This window comes from Nothoprocta perdicaria, unplaced genomic scaffold, assembly GCF_003342845.1.
Source record: "Nothoprocta perdicaria isolate Ctin4 unplaced genomic scaffold, notPer1 scaffold_27, whole genome shotgun sequence".
In the NCBI taxonomy this organism is placed as follows: Eukaryota; Metazoa; Chordata; class Aves; order Tinamiformes; family Tinamidae; genus Nothoprocta; species Nothoprocta perdicaria.
Genome location: NW_020455499.1, coordinates 3,747,266 through 3,773,114, shown reverse-complemented (window position 1 = coordinate 3,773,114; position 25,849 = coordinate 3,747,266). Strand labels below are relative to the sequence as shown.

At 40.2% G+C, this 25,849-nt stretch overlaps 1 protein-coding gene across 1 annotated transcript; it reads right to left on the bottom strand.

Annotated features, from left to right (window-relative positions):
* Positions 1-21,812: 21,812 nt before the first annotated feature.
* On the bottom strand, positions 21,813-24,583 carry CXCR4 (C-X-C motif chemokine receptor 4). Its single transcript, XM_026040892.1, has 2 exons — positions 24,529-24,583; positions 21,813-23,381 (listed from the first exon to the last, which is right to left on the bottom strand). The coding sequence occupies exons 1-2, from the start codon at positions 24,562-24,564 to the stop codon at positions 22,320-22,322; spliced, it is 1,098 nt and encodes a 365-aa protein (XP_025896677.1). The 5' UTR covers positions 24,565-24,583; the 3' UTR covers positions 21,813-22,319.
* Positions 24,584-25,849: the final 1,266 nt, after the last annotated feature.

Here is a 25,849-nt window from a genome sequence, read left to right as displayed (position 1 = left end):
GTCCAAGTTGCTGGTGAGATATGGGAAAGTCATTAGAGAGACTGCTGGGAGATTGAAGGATACTGATGGAAAACAAGAGTAAAGGGAAGTTCAGAGACAACTACTTCAGAGAGGAAAACTAATCCCCTGGAATAAAGCATGTACTAAAAACAAAGCCTCAGTTTTGCTCCTCCGGGATTATTCTGTATTTTAGTTGGGCCTTGTCGGGATGTGTCAGGACAGAATTTCTCCACTGGTATCTTTGCCAGATTGAGATTTGCTATCTTTAATGTAATTGTCTTCACATTTGTATTTAAAGTAACTAGGCTTGCTCTTTGTTCTTGCATTTCCTCAAACTGGCTGTTTTCTCTCCTTAAGTGTGTTGCACTTGTTCTTTTATTTGGTGAGAAAATCAAAGCAGCTCAGGCAGATGGCATAGCATTGTCCCTAATCAAATGAAAGTAGATAACTGTGTAGTTTGAAAGCGAAATTCAGCAGCAGTTCCAAAGAAAATAAATCTCATTAAGTGTAACTATTTTTTTTCTATTTATATTGCCTTGCTTTCTGTCTGCTTACAAATAGCTGTTTCTTCCTATTTCTGTTGTAGTTCTAAAAATGAAATGAGCTCAACGTGCTTTGATTGCTTTTACATCCATAAAATTCTGTATATCGCATGTCATATGGAAAGTGTATGATCTTTTTTTAAGGGCTAAAGTATTTGAACTTAGAAATGTTTGGTAATATCAATACTTTTTCTGTCGTAACAAATTTGTCTGAAATATTTTCAAAGAAAGACGTCTTATAAAATTTCAAAATTCGACATGGTTGGTGTCTTGTTGAAGGGTTTCCTTTAACAATAAACTTCTCAAACTAGTGTTGATTGTTAAATGTCCTTTGTTAGTGGATATATTTTATTTTTAGTAATGATGGATATAAATGCTTTTAAAGCTTCTCTCCTTGCCTATACATGGTCCTGCTGAACTGTAAGACAGTTCTGCTGTGAAGTAAAAAATTAGCATTGGTCACTTATTAAGGAAAAAATAAAAAACAAATCTGCTTCTGAGGAGCTACATCTCATTCATCTCATTTTATGTATCTTATATATATATATATGTAAAAATGCATATAAATATTTTATTGAGGAATGGATAAAGTCACAAATATTGGTTTAATTTGTAAATGTGTATCTTAACAAAGAGCCAGATGCCTTAACTGGTTTTCAAAGTGACATTTGTAATCATTTGTGCATATAAGTATTTGCACACAACATGCTCACGCACACAGAAATAGAAATTTATGTGTGCAAATATGAGTTCCTATAAACATAGATTCAATATGTAAATAGCCAAGCAGATAGTTTGAAAGAATAATTCTTCATGTAGCTCAGTACTTCTAATATCAGCAGGAATTGAAGGATTGTGCCATTAATTCATTAGGCATTTCCATAAAATGTGGGGKTTTTTTTGTGGAAATAAAGGGGCTGTATATTTAATCTGGTCTCACCATCTAATGCACCCGTTCTSCTCATGCTGGGTCAGCTAGAGCAGGTTGCTCAGGGCTGTGTCCAGCTGGGGTTGAAAACCTCCAAGGATGGAGTTATCGCAGCCTCTCTGGGCAGCTTGTTTCAGTGCGTGACCACCCTCATAGTAAAGAAAAAGAAAAGTTGTTTCTTATATTTAAATGGGATTTCCTATATGACATTTTTCACAGAGGTACACTAAGGAAACCAACAGTTATGAACACTGCATCTTCCTGTAAGGAATGATGAACTTATTTTTCCTAAACTGGTTTTATATAATTTTGCAGCTAAAATTACTTTTAGCACAGTGTATCTCCTTTTATGGAAGGTTTTGACCTTTTGAGGAAAAATCTAATGTTTTCTATGCCACCTGTTATTTAATAGTAGTAATACTTGGAGTCATTCCTTTAAAACTTGTTCTATGAGCCCAAAGCTACTGAAATACKTAGTAGGTTTCATATTAAAAATTCATACTAATCTCACCTATGTCAATATTGCTATAGAGTAAGTAGTGAAGAGTGACCAAGGCCCTAAGATTTAGATCTGTCAATAAATTTTTATTTTGAATGAGTGCTCACTCTGGACATCTGCTGTAATTGCTTCATTGCTTCTATCACTTTGCTTTTGTCTCCATTTCCACCAGACATCTGCCCTACAGGCATTGTTTTCATTGCCAAAAAAAGAAAAGTGAATTYTTAATTTGAATTAGTCTGAGCAGATAATGGATAATTCATAAAATATCAATGATAAATGGTTTATGTTTTCCACATTATTTTTAGCTGGTTACATTAAAGACATTTAACAGAGGTGATAATTTGACCCTGCTTGCTTAGTAAAAACTATAATTTGCCTTGTTTTCAGTAAGATATTCTCTTTTTTAATATCACTCTTTTTTATTATTATTATTTTATCAATTAATCACTAAACTGAAACAGGAACATTTCTCTAGCTTTGGCAAAAGACCATTGTCAGAAACATGTTACAGGAAGACTTCATCTCTGACTTCAGAAGGAAGAGGTTATTTCTTCATTTGTTGGAYGGTGACCAGCTGATGTTTCTTTCTGTAGTAATAATGTAATTCTATTCTGCAAAACACTAGCATGCTATTTATTATGAAAACTGTGAGAAGCAAATGGTCAGCTAGCTGGCTCTCCTTTTAAAGTAATTCCTTTTCCTACCTACTGAAAAAAAATCAAATTACCTATGTTATGAATTACATTCATCAAGCCCAGTTTGGCGTAAGAGAAATGTTTTTTACTAATTTAGCAACTGATTTAGACTCTCAGACATGAAATCTGTGCGCATTAGTTATATGCAGTGTCCCTTCCTTAATGTGGTATTTGTTTGGCTGGAAGAAGTTGATGAAAAAGAAAGAAAATCTCATTGTACTTTCACATATCAAATTTAATTGACCATGTCTAATTATATCTTGTTTTAATGTCAGCAGAAAAAGTGCTTGGGTATCTTTTCCARGATCATAACCAAAAAAAAGGGTTTTTCTTTCTGTGTGTGTGTGTGTGTCTGTGCCATTTGCTGTGATAGTGATATTGCCCTGTTAGGCACTTCCATTTGTATCCATTTTTTTTAATGGAGCTTTGTGTTAAATAACTGCAATTTGCCCTACCCACCCAGTTTTTCCCAGGTTTATCTGCTTCTTACCATGACAGTTCAAATTCTAACAAATACCTTTATAGAATTTTGAAAGGATCCTTGATTGTCTGCTTCTGAGATACTGCTGCTTCTTCAGCTATCTCATATAGCATATTTAACATTTTAATCCCTCTTTCCTCTACACTTACTTGAATCTGTACACTCCAAAACTGATACCTCTACAACAGGTCTTCCGAAAAAAAGAAAATGTATCTACTCATATAATGTATGAGCCACAAGATATCTTCTCCTTTCCAYCAGAGAAAGGATTTTTACAGTGTTTATTTTCTAGTATCAAAAGAATGAATAAAAAAAAAAATCTTAGGAGCTATCTAGACTGGAGCAGAATGCTTTGATTTTCAAATTTGAGTTTGCAGTGGTGATGTTGGCCAAAATAAGTGCATTGTTCTGAAGGGTAAACTCACTTGTCTCTCTTAATCCTAATTTACTTCCACATGATCCATCTCATGGGAAAGCATTTTGTTTTGTTGCAGCCCAGTATCACTATTTAGATGGGATCTTACAGTTCAGTGTTTATATTACCCTGAGGGTCAATATCAAAGGTTCTTGTAGTGATAGTTGCTCATCTCATACACAGTTATTTTCTGTCCTTATCTTTATAGCTGGCAGCTGAAATGTTTCACAAAGTCCACCGTGTATTTTGTGTTTCTTCAACGCTTTAAGACTAGTAGTTAATGTGTAACAGGTTCCTCTAAAGTGCAGTAATGCAGTTACTGCACTTCACTGAAGAGCACGTTCCCCTGAGGTGCATCTCACTACGCATTGATTTCATTTCTACCCGGTCTTACATGCCTGGTATCAATGCCAGATGTTCAGGTCTGTCCYTCAGAAGGTGGAGGCTTGTCCTGTCATGTCATTGAAAACTCGCTCAGCTTTGGAAACCTTTCCCTTTCCATGGAAAGTTTCATTCCACACATACGAAAGGGATTCTGAACTGAACAGTGCCAGTGGACATGATGGTCACAAAGTGTCTAAGTGCCTTTTTTTTTTTTAAGGCAGTGGAATAGCTTGATGAATTTCATCATGAGATTTATTACAATGATTACAAATGGGAGCTGTGGATCAGTCCTCAGAGTCCTCTTTCAGAACTTGAGGGTATCCAGAAAATGACGTCCTTGCTTTGGGCACCTAAAAGAAGAGCCAGTCTTTTTGTGAGAAACTCAGTCACTGTTCCTGGTTCCTGTCATGTGCAGTCCAGCTGCTGAGGGGGGAAGCTTTTTTATGTATTTCCTTCAGCTCTGCCTGACGATCCTCTGGAAAATAAAGCAGGATGCCAACAAGGTTATCACAGTTATCCGGAATTGGTCAAAGCTGTTTTCTTCCTGAATTTGTTTCAGCTCTAGGAAGAGGTGTGTAAAACATCCCACAGTTTCCAGACTTGCTTTCACGTCAGCTTTGCCTGCACCTAGGCAATGGATGCCAAGGGATATTACGCTTAGTACAGGCTTGCTCTTCTCTGGTAGGAGCTAGACCTTTACAGCTGCATATGTGATATATAAACCCAGAGGGCTGTGTTGACGCTATGGAGGTTAGCCAGGTACCAGTCTAACCCAAAGACACTCTCCTCATTATTATGGGTGATTTGCTGGATTTGAAAAATGGGAGAGTGCTCATTAGCTTAGTTAGCTAAACAGCATTTCTTCCTAAAGAGGAGCAGTCAGTATTCTAAGTTCCTGTAATGCTGAGGCTCTTAACACTCTGGTTATGGATTCCCAGTGGGAAATGAAGGTGGATTTACATCTTTCATTATGAGAACTGTTTGAGCCACAAGTTGTATGATGACTTTTTCTTTCGATGAACAATATTCATTGTGTCTTCCTTCTTCCAGGAGGGAATCTCTTCCAGAATGGTAGAGATTAAGCCTGTTTCTTCCCATTCAACTCTATTGAGAGAATCTCAAAATTCTGAATGAGACAGAATCTGTCACAATGCCTTTTTTTATTATCTGCCAAAGATTATTCTTTTTCCTGCTAAATCAAGAGATTACTTTGACTGAGATTCTTCCAAAAAGAGATTCCTGAAAAACTGAGATACTGCTTCTTGCTATAGACTTTGACTGTCTTTTATTAATTAATTAATTAATTTATTTATCTATTTATTTATTTATTTATTTATTTATTTATGTTTAAGCAGACCAAAACTTGTCATCCCTTGGAGCCTTTTTAACTATTGAAGCTGAAAGCAACTGGAGACTGAAGGAGAGCACAGTGTACCTGTTTGTGTGTGTAGAAAGCTCTGGTTAGGTTCTTCTGGCATTATGGAGGCAAAAAGGGGACTGCTAATTTGAACTGTTGGTATTTACACAGTGTGAGTATGTTGTTGAACAATAAGTAGTCTTAGAAGGAAATAAAGTCTGTTTACAGAGAATAAGATAAAGATAAAATAAAGATGCTAGAGACTAAATTCTTCAACAGCTTGACTTGCCTAAGTACTTTTTTATTGCCCCATTTGTACGAAATCCCCATTTCATTCAAATCCTTATTTTTTCTAAAAAGAAAAAAAAAAAAGAAAAAATAAAGTCGTAAATAGAAGAATATGTGATAATGTCTTTAGCACCCACACCCATTGCCCTTGCTGGTGCACTTGCTCTAATCTCACTGGTGATAAGGTGTCACAATTCTTACTTTTACATGCAAAGTAGGTAATTAAAGGCATGTTTTCCTTTTTCCGTTTGAATGTTAACATTTTAAGTTTTCACACCTGCAAGTGTAACTGATTGTTTCTAACACTTTGATCACAACCTCCAAAGAGCACCTACTTTTCATAAGCTGGTTTGTAGCATGAACTGTAAGAATATTTTGGGGGGAATTTCCCATGCTGCTAATTGAGCTGATATTTGAGGTAAGCGTCATATATTTGTTATGGTGGAAGTGTACCATACATTTTCTCCTGGGATAAAATGTCTTATTTCTCAGTATCTCTGGCCTTTCCACTGCACTTAGTGTCCTTTATTTTCAGCTGCGGGACCAAAATGCCAGAATTTTTCTTAGTCTTCAGTTCCCTGCCTTGTGTGCTACTCTGCCTGCCACCATCCCCATGCTCTTCACAGTGCACACTGYATGCTCCCACCGTCTACAGCTGTGTATTAGTCTCAGCTGGGACTGAACTTGCAGCTTTTTTTTTTTAAAGTCTCTGAGTTTTTAAGAGTGTATGTTCAGAAGTGGCTAGTGATTAAGTGTAGCTATGTGGATGGATGTTCCTTTTAGAGAGACAGATTATTGGTGCTAGATGTTAGAGTTGCTGAAGCTGGTAACACTCAAAGTAAGCTCTAATTGGGSGGGGGGAAGTCCTGTTTTCCAAAATAGGAGGACAGCAGCAGTCATGCCACAGTCTCACTAGAGGATAGCTAGTACCAGATCTGCATTCCTGTTTTCTGTGCGGGTTTTTTCTTTTTCTTTTTTTTTTTTTTTCTCATGAATATGTTCTGTTCTCTCTCATAGAACTCACAAAATGCTTCTCTAAGATACTCATTTTTATTTACTTTTTTTTTTTTCTTTTTTTAGCTCTGGCCTCTATGGTTTCATGAAACTCTCTGCTTTTGAGTTTCCCTTCCAACATCTTCCTTTCTTCAGTGAGTTTCTTCCTTTCTTCATTTTTCTTGAATTTTCAGACTTGTTTAAGAATTAAAATAWCCTGCCAATGTCAGTAGGACTTTTCAAATGTAAAAAGTAGAATATAAGGCCAAAGATTCATCTACATCAGAGTCTTGTCTCTTTGGCACAGGATATATATATTTTATGTACTCTGATGCTATATATATGAAGCTGCTTTGTTGCTTCAGTGCTCATCATCTAATAGGTATATTGGGACGAGCTAATTATAACAGAGAGATGGGCTAGGCTAAGTATTAATTTTATCTTACCTCTAAAATTTCCAGTCTGTTTACCTGTTTGCAGGGGTAACACACCACTTACTGCTTTATCTCACTGATGGATACAGCCATTAGCCTCTCTTCTTTCAGCCCGCTCCCTGCTGCTGGCTGCCTTCCTCACCGCCCAGTTTGTGAATTAATACGGCCTCTTTGCTTCTGTCATTGCAAGTTGTAGTAGCTGTATATGCATCTTCCTGTAAACCAACTGTACTATTTATATAAGGTAGAAGCTGTCTCACAGTTATGTTTATTGCACAGGGGAATTAATATTTCCACTGAGGGCAAGGGGGACATAMTGTGCTTTCTTTAGGGGAGCTGTTAACAGGCGTATGGATTTGTCCCATAGGCTAATGCAGCATCAACACAGAGGTGCTGTTCTGGGAGCGTGGAAGCTGCTTGACTCATTCGCTGCTCCAGACTAGTCATCAGTAGACCAACACMTCGTCTATGGGATGGAAGGTGCAATATTGCAGCAAAAGAACAAGAAAAGCATGAAGATGAGAGAAAGAGAAAATTAAGGAAAGGTATTTGTTGAAATGAATGCATTCCCTTAGTTCTTTTTGAAAGAATTCCATAGCATTTTGGAGACAGGTGGCAACATGTTTTTAGACAATTTAAACTTATTATTCGCCTGCCTCTTTGCAATTAATTTTAATTAATTTCTTCCCCTTTTTCTTTCTACCTTTCTCTTTTCATAATTTATCCTTTGATTTATTCTTCTTTTAGATCAGTTATTAAAACTAGGCAATTATCGCTGGTGTCATATTAGCTCCTTTAGAAGCCTTTTTCTTGCATCCTACATGCAGTTTCTGGTTGCAGAAACATGATACCTGTTATGAAATTAATACACAACCAATATAATAAAAAATGGAACCTTTAGTTTGATAAATCTACAATATTCAGTTCCCATTATTAAATCCACTGAAAGTATTTCAGCGTATAAACAGRAAGGGCTGTTTGCAGTTTAAACTTTTACCACAGAGGCAGCTTCAGAACAGCCACCAGCAGAGATGGCAGCAACAGAATCAGATACCACTGCCAGGAAAAGACACATTCCTRAGTTTGACATCTGGGCACTGCAGCTGGAGTTACTAGAAGGAAAAAGGGAAACAGTACAGACTGTCATCCCAAGGAGGCTGTGGTACCAAGTGAGCATGGAAATTACATACAGATGCCACTTGACTTCAGGCAAAAAACTCAGCTGTATAAAAAATAMAACACCACCACCCAAAGATACTCTTAGTAGCACCTGACAGCTAAATGAGCATTACTTTTTGTAAATATAGCTGGTTACAATTGCACATGTGAGATTCTGAAGTCAAGCTTATAGTTGAATACATTTTAAAGTTTGAACAAACACACTTGAAAGCATGTCTTGTGTGTAGAGATGGACAAATACAGTGCATACCCACCATTTAAATACAGGGCATACCCACCGTGTGCTGAATGACTCATCGTTTCAGTTTTGCAGGCTAATACTTCATTTAAAAACTGCATCACTCTTGCTCAGCACATCACTTAAATCCCACAGGGCACCCGTTGTAATGATTCCTGTGAAAAGCCCCCTTATCTGAAACAACAGTTAACCAGAATTATTCAGGTAGTTGTAGTAGCAGTAAAAAAGCCACCGGCGGAAGAGGCCCTGCATCAGTGTCCTGACCCAAAGCCTTGGGTCAGTGGAAGTCCCCACTGAATTTAGCAGGTGCTTGGATAAGGTTCTAGTCTCATGTTCTTCATTTCTTTTTAAGAATATGAAGGAGATTCTGGTGAGTATTTTTTTTTTAAGTTTTACTACAGAGAAACATCAGACCTTAGTCTTTTCTATGAAACAATAAAAGTAGTGATTTCTTTAGACCATTCTGTTGTATTTGAAAAGCTTGATTATTAATCATTCTAGTGACAAAATTTATAATATTGTCTTTTCAATCTGCATAATTTTACTATGCCTTTTACTTCTAAATGATTTTACTTCTAAATGAGATAATACTTCTAAATGAGATTACTTCTAAATGATGACTTCTAAACTTCTAAAAGTTACTGGATGGACTGTTAGTTTTCATTTATCCATGGCTAGAGATAATGTGTCATAAATATCTTCATTGTAAAAATAATTTTTTTTTTCTGAAAATTGAATTTGGTTTTACTATGGGTTTTTATCATACACTTCCTGGTTTTGTTCCAGTCAAAATACAACTTTCCTGTAACCATGGGATGTAAACATCTCCACAAAAAAAAAAAAAAAAAAATGTATTTTCACAAACCTACTTAATCAGAAAAAGAAATCTAGACTTAAAAATATTTTATGGATTTCTTGGCTGGTCAGCATGATTACCTCTAGAGATGACTGATAATTAGTGTCTCCATTAATACATACCCAGTGCTGCCTGCTGTGCATGCAAGAATATTGTGGACCTGGTTTGCTGGGGAAATACTGCACAATAAATACAATAAGAAAATAAGAAAAGCAAGAGCATAACAAACTCTTTGGGAACACTCTGACGAGAAAGAGGACTAGCAACTACTTTTTTCTAGACTATTGCTGGAGAAGATGGTGTATWTATATATACACCTATATATAAAAGATGGTATATAATCCTGTAGAAATAAAGAAGAAAAGGAGGAAGATTGATTGGCTTGGAAATCTTGCATCTGGATACAGAGCTATTTCTTTTAGAGATCCAGAAGTAATCTGTCTTGGAAATAGGAGAGAGTCACCTATCTAGTGTTAACCTTGAAATGAATGAATGGCCTAAATCTGTTTTACAGTGGAAAGGTGTATGCATATGCTGGAGCAATTACAGCCTGCTGATACCGAGGCAGGACAGCTGGGGAATGGATGGCACCTGAGGTTGGCTCCTTATGTACAGAGATAGTCTAGGAAATCACTAACACCCGCAGAGCTGCACTTGTTCTGCAAATGTGCACAGGTTGTCCAGCCTCCAGAAACTTGAAACTAGAAATCTTCTGCAGCAGTAAATTGACCCCAATTAACAGAACTGTGTCATTGCCATGGTGCAAGGTGACCTGATTTTAGAAAGGGAGTATTCAAGGCCTCTCTGTCTCTGTCACCAGACCCTCAGCAGCTGAGATTTCAGGCTGAGTTAGTAGAGACAATAACTGTTTGGGGAATGCTTACTTGGYGAGTAAGCAATTGCATAGGTGGGTTTGAAATTCCAGCTGCTGATGTACTCGAGGAAAGGAAATTTAATTTGGCAGCTAGGTGTCTTCTTCACTGAGGGACACTTACATAATATACTAGGAGCTGAAAGGGGAAAAAAAAAAAAACTTGGATCCAAATCAGTGCTATACAAACAAGCTTTCTTGTTAAGCTTGTATTATAGCTTGCTGTCTTGGTGCTATCTGAAGCAGCATCAATGGGCCTTGCTACCATTTGGGAAACCTGTGTGTATTTCAGTCCCACATTGTTCTTGCAGGATTTCCTTAGGCTAAGCTGCAGAAGTGAAAGAGCTCCATTTAAGAGAGTCTGTGAATAACTAGGAAATGAGCATCAAACTCGGCATTATCTGAAGATGTTTGTTAACATGCAGGATGTTCCTTAAGGCCTCTATCTTGAATGAGAAGAGTTTTTATTCAGGATTGCATTTGGAAAAAGCAAGAGTTCTTTTGCATGCATGTCACTCTGGGACCTACTCAGGCAAAGGACGCTGTTTGATGCACTTGGCACATGCCTGCTCCTCTAGTCTCTTCAGATAGACTGCTGTGTAGGCAGCCTCATTTACAAGATTTTACCATACCAGCAGTGAGCATAGGTACAAGTTAAGGCCTTGCATACTTGCCTATGAACTGTTCTTTTTCTACTGCAATATTTTAATGTATATATTCTCACTGATGAGTCAAAAMTGTTTTACTAAAGGATATATAGAGCAAAAAAGAACTGTTGTGGGGCAAGGATCTGCAGTTCCGCCACAGAATCCTATTACTACCCTGATCCTTGTCTTTATTTTGCTAAACGCTACCTTTAGTATCTAGCTGAGAAAAATAAATAGTTTATATGGGCAACAAGCTCTGCTTTCTAGGGAGTACCACAGCTTTTTTGTTACAGAGATTTTTTATTATAATGATAAGCAGATGGAGAAGGAAATTTTAAGAGGATTCCAAGTCAGGAGATAATGAGATAAATGAGGTGAAAGGTTTTTTTACTGAATGTAAGATTATGACCAAACTGTAATCAGTTGAATTTGTGTATACATATGTGTATACATGTGCTTTTATGTGTATGAATGAGACAGACTATGTATCCATAAAAATGCTCTTACTTGAGGTTTTGCTGCCAGAATTTATACTGAAGAAACAAAATATAAGTAGTTATCGCACTATAATTTCCTGTAGTATTGGCAGAGTCTCAGAAACAGCTTAAGAGTAGCATAAAGAATTAGCCTTTATACTGTGAAATCTTTAAACTGTGCAAGCCACCCACTGAAAAGCTAAGACAGAAAGTGTTATTTTATTAATTCAAAGACAGAAGGAATCCATTCAAACAGTCAGTGTTGTAATCTTTGTATTAGCATTATTTTCATCTCTAGGGAAAAAAAAGACTTAAAGGAATACTCATAGTATTACTTTTTCAAATGAATTTATAGATGGATCGTAACTCAGCAGGCAGATTTTGCATATTAGAGTCAAAGGCCCTAGCATATGTTAGTCTTCTGACATAAGTGTTGTGCATTTGATATCTAATAAATAATTAAACACTAGATTCAATAAAGCTACACAATATAYGATTTGGCTCATTTAATGTCTGAAAACATGCTTCTTTTTGACAAAGAAAAATAATTTAGATACCGCAACACTTTTAATAGGACAAGATGAATTTGTTGGGAGGATTCACTTGGGAGACTCTGTATGCTAATTTAGTGTGTGCTAATTTAGTGTATGCTAATTATGTGCAAAATCATCTTGGTGTTGAATACATTGACCATTTTCCACATTGTGCTTACAGACTTACTATTAGCTTTGTACTTCAGCTGGTTTTGTTTTGTTTGTTTTGTTTTGTTTTTAATTTCCTATTCTGGAAGGAATAAGTTAGAAAATGTTAAAACAGCTTAAGCTATCCAGTCTTCTCAGCTACTTTAGCTGTAACACTATACATGAAGATACCTGCAATGCCAAAACAACAGTAAAAATGTGGCTGAAAATATGGATGTCCAAATGTATATGAACTAATTTTTTTTATCTTTCCCAGGTCATAGATGATTAACTGTTTCTTTTCCACAAACCCTGAATATCTGTTGTAATATAATGGAACAAATACAAAGCATTTGGAAAAAAAGAATTATAATGAAATTAGCCTTTCCAATTACAGAAAATGCTGGACCTTTCCCTTGATTTAGAGATGTAATAATCATTTGTAATCTGATTTAAAAGGGGCTTATGGTTGCATTCATAAAACAGGGAGACATTAGGATTGACATGACCTCTTAGGTACCTAAGGAAATTATAGATCTGCAGAGGTAGAGATACACCATTAAGTCCTGAGCTGACAGCATTCTTTATTTCTAGTGACCTTTATCTGGATTGAGTCCAGTCTTCAGAAAATACTTTTGTTTCAGGCAGCTGAGAGTTATTATCGAGTTTTGCTGATTCAGGATTAGGTGCCCCTTGGTGGCTGGAGAGCCATCAGGATGAGCTGTCCACTTACAGAGACTTTCAGGAGAAGAGAAGGAAGAGAATTGTGCTGTAGTTACATTCTTTCTTGTGTCCAGCTTGAATTACTGGGGTATGGATATCTGCTGCAGCTCTAAAGTGGGAAAGAGCTCTGCAGTGTTCTGGATTGTATTTACTTTCAGATAGATTAAGAAGAGAAATTTAGATTTCTGCCCTTGCTTTTGACATTTACATCTAAACAGAAAGCTGAAAAACTCTTGCCTAATCCTAACAGATTAGAAGTACCTAAATATCTGCTGAGGAATTGTAGAGAGCCATTTAAATCTTGGTAATGCTGAATGACAAATGTGATCACCCTGCCCCCCAGCAGGAGTCATAAACAAAGCATTTCCCAGCTTTTTTCAAAGGAGTCTTTGCTCCTGTAGGTGTTTTTCAAAACACACAYTTAATCCCATACAAAGTATATTGAAGAGGAGGAGGAGGAGTCCCCTTGCAAGAACAATGTCCCTTGTTGTCAAGGGACATGGGCTCGGGTTTCCCTGCCCTCTGAGGGAGAGCGCCTGTCCTGGGCGGGCGCTTCGTCACCCGGCTGCTGTATTTGATGGGGTGCTTCTCTCTTGTTGCTCCTGCTGCAATTGTTTAACTTTACATAAATAAATATTCCCTGCATTAGAAAGGCTGATTCTGTAGCCCAGTGGTCAGGACACTCAGACTTGTGAGAGACAGGGAATCCCAGCTGTTCCTGGGGCTCTACTGATTTCTGAATTCATTTCTATCATCAAAGAGTAGCACTTGCCGGCTCAGCCAAGCATCAGATGAAGCTTTGCGTACCAGGCACTCCTTTATGGGGATGCACCCTATTTTTCTTTGCCAGGGTATGACTTGTCTCTTGTTTTTCCCTTCTGCTTTTCATGCTGGCAAGTTCAGGCAATGCCCTTCTCTGCAGAATTGCTTTCGTAAATCCTTTCATAAATTCGTTCATGTGCTTTTTAGAAAAGGTGACWTGAGGTCCCGAATTCTGCTAGCCTGATTTCCGCAGTCTGCTACGTGTGTTGCCAGTGCCTGGAGATGCTGAGTGATGATGCTGGCTGTTGTACAATAGCAAAAGGCCTTAACAATTGCAAAACAGGTTCAGTCTCTTCAGATGGAATAACTGCCATTTTCTCAGTAAGGGAAATGAGTTATGTGAGTGGTTTTTAGGCTTGAGTATGGTAGCGGGTGTATAGGGAAACTGGTGTCTGTATGTGATACTGATGTGTTAACAGGCTTTCTAATAATTCTGTTATTTCAAGCTAAAGACTCTGTCTGAGTAAGTGAAATATGACTGTGTATTTTATTCTGGAAAAACAGATGACAGCACTTAAAGTCCTGCATATGGTAACTGTTACCACTGAAGATTTAACAGTAGAAAGGATAACTGGCTGTCTACATCAGTTTTCCATATAAATGTTGCCTGATGATGATCCTTACTAGTTGCTAAACATGTCCCAAATCATAAAGCAGTTCCCTACTGGGACAGGGTGAGCAGAAGGTATTGATCAATACAAGGTGAGTAAATCACTTACTAAATCTTTTTAGTAGCTTGTGCAGGGCATAATGGGTTCTGTTTTGGCAGAGAGCTGTAAGGTTATTTGTAGAATAATATACATTACTAAGAACTGAGAATTTTAAAATGCATTGGCTTCAGAAACTGGAATTATTTTAAAAAGATGAAAAAAAAAACATGTTCTGATTTGTAATAGCTACTGAAACTGCTAAATGAACAAACAGGATCTTTTTCAAACACCTGGGTAGTGAAGAGGTTCTTAAATATCACAGAGGAAGGATCTTTGTGAAAGATCCAAGATCCTTCATCTCTCACAGTTTTTATTAGGGACTATCCACAAAGTGCTTGATGAGAGCAGAGTTTCTTAATATTCCCTTCATATTAAGCTGGTAGGAAGAAGCCAGAGTGAGTAGATTCGAGGATTCGTGGCTCGTTTAGCTATTTGTTCTCTGCCTGAATGTGGCTAGGCCGTCTGGTGGATGTGCATATCCTGAATGCYGGTGCAGTTGCCAGGCGTGAGCCTCCAGCTCCACGCTTGCACCCAGCTCTGCGCTCGCCCTGCGCACGCGGCTCTGTTTAGCTCCGCTCCAGCATCATGGTGCTCCCTGCCTTCCTTCTGTGCAGCCACGGTCAGCCTTGAGGCAGTGACTCAGGCCTTTTCCTAAGCTCATTTCATACTAAGAGATCATTTCTTCTCTCCTTTATGGATTGAATAATTATAGGAAAATGAAAAGTATTGTAGAACTTAGCAGCAGTCAAGTTCAATGGTTCCTAAGCAATCACTCTACATTTAAARGATTCTGCTTTTAAAAAACATGCATCATGTTCAAGAAGTCCCGTGGACCMAATGCAAATGTAGATTTAAAGTGTGTTAGCAAATAGATGCATTAGATTTWATGAGCAGCAGAAGTCAYAGTCAGTAACAAGATTACCCCCCCTAATTTTCTCAGTTATCATCCTAYTAAAGAAATTCTCTTTCATTTAAAATCYTGTTATTAAAGACCTCTTTCCTGAACCTTCTTTTGAAGAAAATTCTCCAGGGCCACTGTCCATACTCACCAGGTGATCGTGCTTTGGTTATGGAGGAAGCAGGGCTCCCTTCACTCTAAGTGAGGCTTTTCACTCTCTCCACACCTTTTTAACCCCTCACACTCTGCCTGAATATTGCCTCATGGTTGCTTAACAGTTTGACTGTTTACCTAGGGCATTTTTGACAAGATAGTTAAACCAGCCTAACACCTTGCTGCTCCCAGTACTTTCCTTGCTCCCCGGCTTCCAGCCTGGCTCTTACAATTCCTCAGGTTCTCATTCTGCCTCTGAGGGAGCCAGTTCCGCTCACTAAGCTTAGCTCACTTAGCTCATTAGGCTGAAATCTGTTCACTTTATTTTGCAGGTTTATTTAGCATCACTGGAGGGCTTCCCAAAACACTGTGAGTCAAAGTAAAGCTCAATGCTGCTGAACCAAGAAGTTCTGTTGCCACTTCTCTTTCCTCTCTGAACCATATGCCCGACTGTTCATTTTTTGTTCTTGGCTGGCCAGAGTCAGCTTTCTTTGTGAGCTGATTCACTCCATTAAAATGGCGTAAAATAAATCACATAAAAAAGATACTGTCTGCCTATTTAGACAGTTAAATCTATTCAAAGATAGTCTGACTGATTCCCTAACTAATGAAAGGTAGGAGACAGGATCACTGACCTAAGAATAGGAGAGGATTGTGGATATGAAATGAAAGACTTAGAAGAGGATGGGAGGCAGGAAGGCAAAGAGAYGTTTCCCAGTGGAGCGAACTATTAGATTGCCTCAAATTCCTGTGAAACTCCAGTCTTTGAGAGCTGAACTGGCCAGGGAGAGAAGAGAGCAGCAGAGCTTGGTAATGGGAACGTGCCTAGGTAGGAGGGAGGGCGGGAAGGAAAGGGCTGTGAGGTGTGAGATTATCCTTTCTGGCACTGCGGGCTGTCAGAGCAGCTCAGCTGTCTTTTGTCCGTGCATCATTAGGGCCCAGTTGCATGTAAGACAATGTGCTTAAAGAAAGTGGGGGGTTTGGGAGAAAGAACAGCAAGAACTGAAAGGAAAGTGGATGGAGGGGGAGGCAGTAAATAGTAAGGGGGAAAGCAGGACAGGAACTCATTAATCTGCTTTGATGTCCAGTAAATCTGAGTGAAGCCATGACCTGGTACAACAATCCTTCTCCTTTTTTTTCATGTTAGATATTATGTCTTCTTTTGTCAATACACTTGCACTTAGACTTCTGTAAGAGATGTAATTTCTGCCCCGAAGAGCTAAACGAATAATAGATTTTGGGCGTGTTGTGAACCTAATTTTCCAAGACACGTTTCTTTAGTGCTGTCACTTTATAACATATATATCAAAAATCGCCATTATCCTCTTACTTTCTGCAGATTTTAGACAGAAATTTGATCTGGGAAAACTGAGTTTCTAGTTTAGGTTTCTGCTATTATGCATACTAACATTTCTGTCTTTGATAGACTTATGTTAACTGACTTGGCAGAATGAACATTTTTAAAGATATTTTAAATACTAGATATTTTCTCCAAGAAAGCAAAAGAAAATAAGTACCAGAAAGGTGACAAATACGATGTCCAGTAAAAGGCTGACTTTGGGAGGGAGGAGGTAAGGGAAGGTGTTCCATGTTGTGGCTATTGGGCAGTGTCACGTTCAGCTTTGGAGAGCTGATACCTTAGGAGTCTCATTGATGATAATTATTGCTGTCCAGCCTTATTATAGCCTTACAGAGCTCATTGGTAATGAAAGCAAATTAATGAACAAGCTGTGTTCTTGGAGTCATGTTGGCTTCACTGATGATGCTGACAAGCAGATGAGGAGGCTCGTCAGCCTTCTGTTACCCAGACCCCTCATTGGGAGATGTGCTTGGTTAGGGGGTCCCGAGTAGGAACCAAGAGAGCAAAGAAACATGTGCTGTGTTTTCATGCTAAGAACCTGGAGAATAACCTCCTGCTTTGAACTGAACTTCTTCATATGGTATAGAAGTAATTTCTCTTACCTACAGAAGAGCAGGTGTGGGAAGGTAAACATACATAAGATGACATAGAAACTGTTGTGTTGACTGTGTTTGGCGTTTGAACAGCCTGACTGCATCTTTTCTTACTTGTCCTGGTTGCTATGTGTAGTTTTAATAGAAAGTGCCATTAAGAAATCTATAAACATTCATTTTAATGACAAAATGTTTAAGTTTTGAGAAGATAGAAGGAAAAAAAAAAAGAAAAAAAAAAGAAAAAAAAGAAAAAAGAAAAAAGAAAAAAAAAAGCGAATATCGGGGGCAAAAAGCCCCAACTCCCCAAGTCCATCAAACCTAAGAACACTTCACAATGTACTTCTTCAAAATCTCTTACATAATTTCTTGATGTACATGCATGGTGACAAATGTTCTTGGTGCAAATTCTAGAAGATAAGGATATTGTAAATGCTGCCACAGAAGATAGACCACTGTCGGGCTCTAGATAGCTGGATATGCCAAGCTGGCATGTATTCAATAAGATAAAACCTTTTTTTCTTGCTGAAACAAAGTTATTCATAGATTCATTTCAGATAAATTCAGCAGTTATACCCACTCCATATTAGAAAATTTTAATTTCTTGTAACTCCTGTCCAGCTGCAGCTGACATTGGAAGCTTTCAGAATCTTCAGCCTAATTGTTTGGGGCTATAAGGACATCTGTAAGAGTCATCAGATGCCCTGTCCTTTGAATTCAGCAGGAGTTTTTCACTGAAGCCTCCTGTCCTTTGAGAAAATGATCATTCAAATGAGTGTTTACTTGATCTTTCAAATCAGTGTTTACTATATCTGGAAGGAAGCCTGACTCCTCTGAAGTCAGTAGTAGCTTTACTGGAGTCTGGATTTTCACATTCAGCACTTGAAAATGCCGCTAGTAATCACCATTGCTCAAATTTCAGTTGTTTTCAAGGACAATAACCMCTATGTTGGTATCTGCTATGATCTGTTAGTACTGGAAAGGTGGAGAGATGGAGAGCGTCTTAAAACAACTGATCTTTAAACCTCATCTTGTGAAGTATAAAATATTTTCAGGGAAAATAAATGGCAGAAAAATGTAGAACAAAGAGAAAATACATATATTTTAAAATTTGTACCTGTTTAATAGTGAGCTCTGTGCTCTTGTAATTTCAATTGGCACTTGATTTATGGCTGTGAAATGGAGACTGTATAGCTCTTTCCAAACATAAAGTGAGGGAGTGGCATCCTCTGAGCTCAAACTCTGGTGCCCTATCTGCTCAAGTGTTTCCTAAGTTTCAGCACTTTGAGAATATGAGAATGCCCCATTGTTAGGGGATATCGGAGGCATGCCTGGATCAAGGAAGTACTTCCTCATCACGCTGTTTCCTTTCCCAAACAATATAAAAAATGGCCTTTTCAGCCAAACATCTAGAGGTGGCCACTTTGTACATTGTCCAACAAGAGCTTGACCATCATAAGATAAACCATTCATTTGTGTGAATGGCGACGTGTTATTCCTGCCACTTCCTTTTTATGTTCATGGAGATTTTGTTCTGACATATGCAGAGAAGTTGGACCCCCCCCCTCATATCATGATTGTGCCATAAGATTGGCCAAGAAAAAGTAAGAAAATCCACCTCCTCGCTGCCCTCTTTCTGTAGGCTGCAAACACAAGCAAATATGAGCCAGCCTCACTGGCCCTCACACTTGCACAGCCTCCTCAAGTACAGAGTCTGTGCAACCTGATTAGAACAGAGTAAAAATATACCAATATACAAATAATGGATTCTAGTGAGATTTTATCTCCACTCTGTTAAATATTCTAACTTTATTCCAGAGCAGCATTTCGGGTGAAGCAAAATGAAGTTCATGTTCTGTTCTTGGTTTAGCCTTGCATGATCCAAAGGATTTCCAGCTAATCTCTAGCATTTACAAGGCTTACATTACGGTATTAGGTGAATATCCATGTTTTGATCCAGACATTGCTGTTAGCACATCAGTCATGGCAAACAACTTTGGGATGCCGGCGTTCTGTGGAAGGAGTGCCTTACTGTGATTGAAAAGATATTTGGGATCTTTTAAACACTTACATAATTTCATAGGAGATGTAAGAGCATTTTAACTTGTTTGTAACCAGCATTTGTCTGCTGCTCTGTATCCTGCACTGCATATTTTAAATGTTAGGGACAGCGCTTGTCTTGTGACATCTTATGTCGGGAAAAACAAGTCACTGTCTGGTTATCCTGTATACTGAAGAGTGAGTAGTCCACTCAGTTGTAGTGAGTAGTCCAGTTGACCTTTGTCACTCAGTTTACATTGTGACAAATGCATTTATTGGAACTACTGCTGATCTGCTAACATGTGGAAAAAATTAGAACCTCCAAAAAATCAGCTTAAAGATGAYTTTGTTTTAAAAAGAAAGAAATTCCAATTTTTTATCATCATGTATTTGGAATAGCTCAATGACTTTGAGTGGTATTTGCGTGGTATACGTAGGTGTGAAAGAGCAGATCTGGATTAATAATTTCTTACTATATTTCTGCATGCCAGTGTCATTCATCTTACAAATATTTCTTCCTAAGCACTACAGGTATGTGTTATATAGTTACAGACATATATTTGTAAATAGTTGTGTGTAACTTTTGGCTCCTTTTCTTTGCATGCTGCCGATTCCCAGCTGTCTTACAGCTCTCTTTCAGAGACATCCTTCTGCCTACAGTGTCACTAATTCTACAGAGAACAGTGGCAATTTTATGTAACTCCGTAGGTTCCATCCCCAGGGGCTTGGGTTAGGTTTTAATTTTTCTAATTTTTATTCCAGTTAATCGTTTATTTTGCACACAAATGCTTTCTGTAGTTTGTTKGAAAGTGCCTTTTAGTGCCCTTTGGCAGTGACAGGAACTGCTGGGTTTATTCTGTTTTGCACTTTCTTTCCTATGAATTCTCTCCTTGAGGTAACAACTGACTGTGAAGTCCTGTAATGGGGATAACCTCAACTAATGCCAGGGGCTCTAAACGATTCCTCAACAAATAAGCAGCAGTGTGTTCAGAGCTAATAAGTATTTTATAAGTGTAATTAAATCATGGTGATTGATTGGGGTGGAGTGGAAATCAGAATCATTCAGAACAACAGGTTCTTCATAAAGAAGCCTTCAGTAAATTAAGAAAACACACAACCAACCAAAACAAACCATTTAAGAACTTCTGCTCCAATATTATGTTTCCTCATTTTTCAATCCTGTTTATGAAGAGCATTTTAATGAAAGCAGGATCTTTTATTTCTTGAGAATTCTTTTTTTTTTTTTTTTTTCCTGTTGCTATCTCATGCTGAGCGAAGTTATACATTACAGCTGACTTAATCTAAAAGGTTACTGTTGCTAAACGGAGGGGATCTGCTTCTTCCTCCCTCCCCTGCTTTCTCTGTTCTTGGCTCCAGGCCATGGCAGATTCTTGTCCTCTTCTTTGCATCAGCTCTGGTTACTTGTTGRCTCCTTGGAGAGCTGTTTCAATTCACTAAGCTTCAGGAAAGTTATTTACCTATTTATTTTTTCTTGCCAGGTTAATTCGGTACTGGTGCAGCATGTTGAATCAGCACAACACAGGATCTTTAAGTGGCTCCTATAGTCAGTGCAGGGGAAAAGGGTGCAGGATGCAGCCAGGATAGTGCAGCCTGCTGACTGCCCMAGAGGAGGGGAGATGTAAACCCAAAGGTCTTTCATTTATGCACCTATCTAAAGTAAATAAAACTTAATATTTAGCATACAGAATGGGAACAGATTCTGTTCCCACATTTGATATTTCTGCAGAACCATTCTTGTGCGATGCTTGTGAAAGCACATACTTTGTGAGTAATTTCATTGAGATTTCCATCTTGTCTACTTAGYGTGAGGGAGAGACATACAAATATTCTCAATGTTCTTTTCTTTTGGTTATTTATTTGTTACTAACAGAAATACAATTTCAGTGTTAATAATTGGAAGTGTTATCTGTAGCTGTCTTAAAAAAAAAAGCCTAGTTAAAACTAATTTTTAAATAGGCTCTCTAAAAAGCTGCAAGACTACACATTTGGATTCCTAAAGAGAATGTTAACAAGATTATACTGTATTTAGCCTTTGGATTAGGCTTATTAATGATAAATATGATTGGATTTTGGAAAATTAAATACTGTAGAGATAAAAAGTAGTTACCCTCCTCTTAAAGAAATTATTTGCTATCTTCATTATATCTTCATTAAATCAATTGGACTTTGCCACACATTATCTTAATGAAATATAGATGTGGACCAGATGGGGAAAGCTYTGTAAGGAAAAATCCACTTACCTTTCACAGAAAAGACATCCCAATATCTTTCTTTCTAGTCCAAACACAGTGTCAAATATAACTACTTTTGACTACTATTAACATATGAAACTGAATTTATGTCATGTACTGGATCATCAGTACATACTGAGACTTGCTTTCTCCCAAATCATATCAGAGAGCTGTACTGTTTTCAAAGAAATTTATTGCRAATTAAGAATTGTAAATCAAAGCATTAAGAGAAAAACATATTTAACCAAAAATGAAAATASCACTTTTTTTTAAAACCATATGCTTTTATTTACCTTGAGCAGAAAAATTTGCAAACTGTGAACTACTGAGAACTGGGAAAAAAAGCTAGTATGAAACAGGAGGCTTTGGTTATAAGTGCGATTTCTACAGCCCAGTTAAACTACTGTAAACCAAACATCTTGTAGTAAGCAAAAAATCTCCAGCCAAAGTTTAAGAATTTTTAACAGCAACACACAAAACATTTACATATAAACAACAGAAGTATTTTCTAAACTTTTAATAGTCACTTGCTACCATTCAGAAGTGTTTAGTTCACATATCTATACAACCAAACAAGCACTAAAACTTTTGTGAACTAATCACTTGTCCACAGGTCCTGCCTAGACRGTCATCAATACGAAAGCTTTTTATATAAATAAGTCAATTAAACATCACAGACACTAAAAGAAACCATATAAAATTCCAACTGTAAATAAAACTGTACATAATGGTCAGTCTTGTTTTTCTGAAATTTTGCGCAACTTTTAAAAAGTGTCTATTTATAAAAGGACGGCGAAGGGCAGCGTTAGCTGGAATGGAAGCTCGAAGACTCTGACTCTGTCGAAACAGAAGAGTGTCCCCCGCGCTTGCCTTTTGAAAGGATCTTGAGGCTCGATCCTCTGCTCACTGATGTCAAGGCGTTTTGTGCCGATGTCTTGAATTTGGCACCCAGGAAGGCATAAAGAATTGGATTGAGGCAGCAGTGGAAGAACGCGAGGGCTTCTGTAATGGAGATCCACTTGTGCACTATGGTCTCCAGGCTGCAGCGATGTTTGATGACTCCTAGCAAGAGGAATGTGTCTATGCTGATGCCAATATAATACGGTAGCCAGCAGGCAAAGAAGGCAAGGATGAGAATGACTGTAGTCTTCAAGGCTTTGCGCTTCTGGTGGCCTTTCGAATGTGACAGCTTGGAAATTATAATGCAGTAGCAAGTTAGGATTATGAGACCAGGCAAGACAAGTCCTACCAAGATATGCTGAAATCTGAAGGAAATCAGCCAATTTCCATGGGGATATATACGGTCACATAGGTACTTCCCTTCCACTTCACTAGTGCTGGCAAAAATGATGTCGGGCACTGTGAGCAGCACAGCTGGGAGCCACACACCTACGTACACCACCTTTTCAGCTAGCAGCTTTCGYGGGCGCTGGCTGTTGGTAGCGTGGACTATTGCCAGGTAGCGATCAAGGCTTATAAAGGCCAAAATCAAGACACTGCTGTAGAGGTTGACCGTGTAAATGACATGGACTGCCTTACAAAGCACGTTCCCAAAGTACCAGCTTATGGCGGCATCCACGGACCAGAATGGCAAGGTGATGACGAACAGGAGGTCAGCCACGGAGAGGTGCAGCCGGTATTTGTCAGTCATGCTCCTCTGCTTCTTCTGGTAGCCCATAACGATAATAACCAATCCATTGCCGATTATTCCCGTCAGGAAGATGATGGAGTAGATAGTTGGCAAAAAGATRCGGTTGAAGTCGGCGTTCTCATGCTGGAAGCATGGCTCTTCGTAGTCGCCATAGTCGCCAGAACCAATCTCATCYGTGCCATTATCGGAAAACTCAATGATCAACCCAGAAGACAGCTGAAAAAAGAGAGACAAAATATAATTAGATGTTCACTCCTCTACAGCAGCTCACTGTATGGCATATGATAGTACTTTAAGAATCCCCTAAACAGTCTCTGTGATCATGAATAAATGAATAAGCAAACTTCTTGAAAACCCAACAGAAATACAGCTATACATAAAACAAACAAAAAAGAAAACAAGCAAAAAACCACTTTATTCTTCCTTCTCTAAGGAGTAAGATCCTGAAACTGATGACGAAGAAGAAAGATGRTAATGGCTACTCCCAAGTATGTTATCCTTGGTTGGGGACACTTTGTGCTCTCATCGGATGCATAGCACATATGGAAGAGAGCAGCAGTCCTGGAGCAGTAGGTTAGGCTGCCCAGAATAYGGCCCATGACACTTAGTCCTCGCCGCGGGAGCACGGAGGGCTGTAAATAAATCATGGTGAGACAGTCGTGCCGCTCCGGTCGCCCCCGCCGCCAGGGGCTGGGGCCGTGGCCGGTGCAARGGAGGCTGAGGGGAGGCACCGTTCCCTGCCCCGTTGGCCGCCCCAGCTGCTCCCACGGCACAAGAGGGAAAAGCGGCGACCTGGAGCAGGGGGCTCCGGGCGGGCAGAGGGACCCGCTGCCCTCCCTGTCCCCGCCCGTCGCGGAGCSGCCGCGGGCCGGGCCAGGCGGCTCCGCTCACTGCCGCGCTGGAAAAAGGAAGCGAAATTCAGGGGAGGGCACGAGAGGAAACCACCAACGGCTCGGGGCGCCGGCGGGGTGGCGGGTGCCACCTGGCCGCGCGCAGCGCCTCGCCGCTGCAGCCTCCGTGCCTCTTCCCACCAACCAGAGCCCGCGCAGGCGGCGCCGCGAGGAGCCGCGCAGTTTAGGCGCGCACCGGGCTCGGGAGCTGCGCGCGCTGCCGGCGCAAGCGGGGCTCGGCGGGCACCCCCGTTTCGGTCTCGGCGGGTTTCCCCCCCGCGGCAGCAGGGCGGGCGCAGCGCGGCGCGTGTCGCTGCAAGGCGGCGGCTCCCGCGCTCCCCGCGCCCGCGGACACCCCGGCGAGCGCTCGGGTCGCCCGCGCGCACCCTCCCGCCCGCCGCCGTGCACGAGCCCGCGGGGCAGGACACGGTGAGCGGCGCGGGCAGCTCGCGCGCGGCGCGGGACGCACTTACGTCCAGGCTGTCGAGGCTGTCCATGCTGTGAGCCATGGAGCGCGCTCGCGGCTGCACCAAGCGCACGGCCCGGCCCCGCCGCCGGGATGCGCCTCTTATAAGTTCCGCGGCTGCCCCCCCGCCCCCGGGGCAGCCCGCGTGGCTCCTCCCCGGCGGGTGTCGCCGCGGCCCGCGCTTTGTCTGCGCGCGCCCCGGTGCCCGCAGGGCTCTGCTCCCTGCCGGGGCGGGGTGACACCCGGGAGCCGCTCCGGGGCTCCTGGTGCCGGCAGCCTCCGCAGCGCGGGCGCTTCGCCCTGGGGTCCTGCCGGAGGAGAGGTCCTGCACCCCTCAGCTGCACCCAGCGCGTAGCGGGTGCGCGGCCCTGCCGAGCAGAAGCCGTCCGGGGGGATGTGGGAAGCGAGGAGAGATGGGGAGTCCCGCAGCGCCCCGTGCCCSGCGCGTAGAGGCCGCCGCAGGGAGCCCCCCAGCTCCACTCGTGGCTGCGGTGTGGGCTGCGGAGCTGCAGGTGCCTCTGGAGCCTGGGTGAGGCGTGAGGATGGCCCGTTGCTCCAAAGGCCTCTGGAGCATCTCAAGGACTGTAAACGTTAAAAAATAAAATAAAGCACTGCCAAAATAATGGTGCTGCGCACYTCATCAAAAGCCATGGGTTACCATGCTCAGTGTCTTGCAAGTATGAACTGGATTGGTGGACTACCATGAGAACTAAAAATAATAAACCTTGTGTTCTTTATTTGCCTTATGTGACATTAATTGTACTYGGCTGAACTTCCTTAAAAACAATTGTGAGAAACAAAATGGTAATTTTTGCTCTTCTTTCCATATTTCCCCCAAGTTTCTGATAGAACTTGGGATCTGTTCACTACTTTCTGAATGTAAAGAAGGGAAAACACATGTCCGAAGTAATTTGCAGCCCAAGGTTAGATGACCAGGCAAACAGATGGGCAGTAAAATGAGATGTGGGATTTTTATATAGAGATCAGAACACTGACTTTTGTATAGTCATCTTTCACCTTTTCACATATGGAAGATGCCAGGCTGATGGTACTGGAAATTGCCTTGCAGTTTCCAGCAAAGGGTGACTKTTGGGGAGACTGTCCAGGCTACTGGAATTGCAAAAATACAGAGCARTTTTTCAGAAATATTCATGCTGGGCAGATACTATAGAAATGCTCAGGACTGTGTGCAGAGGAGATGAACTTTTGGGAGAAATAGATGYTACCTTGCTGAAAACATCTGGGTGACATATTTTTTATGGGGAAAGTGTTTGGTGTAGGAGGTGCGTAGGAGATCAAACATTGCTCCTTCTCTGTCTGTGCAGTGA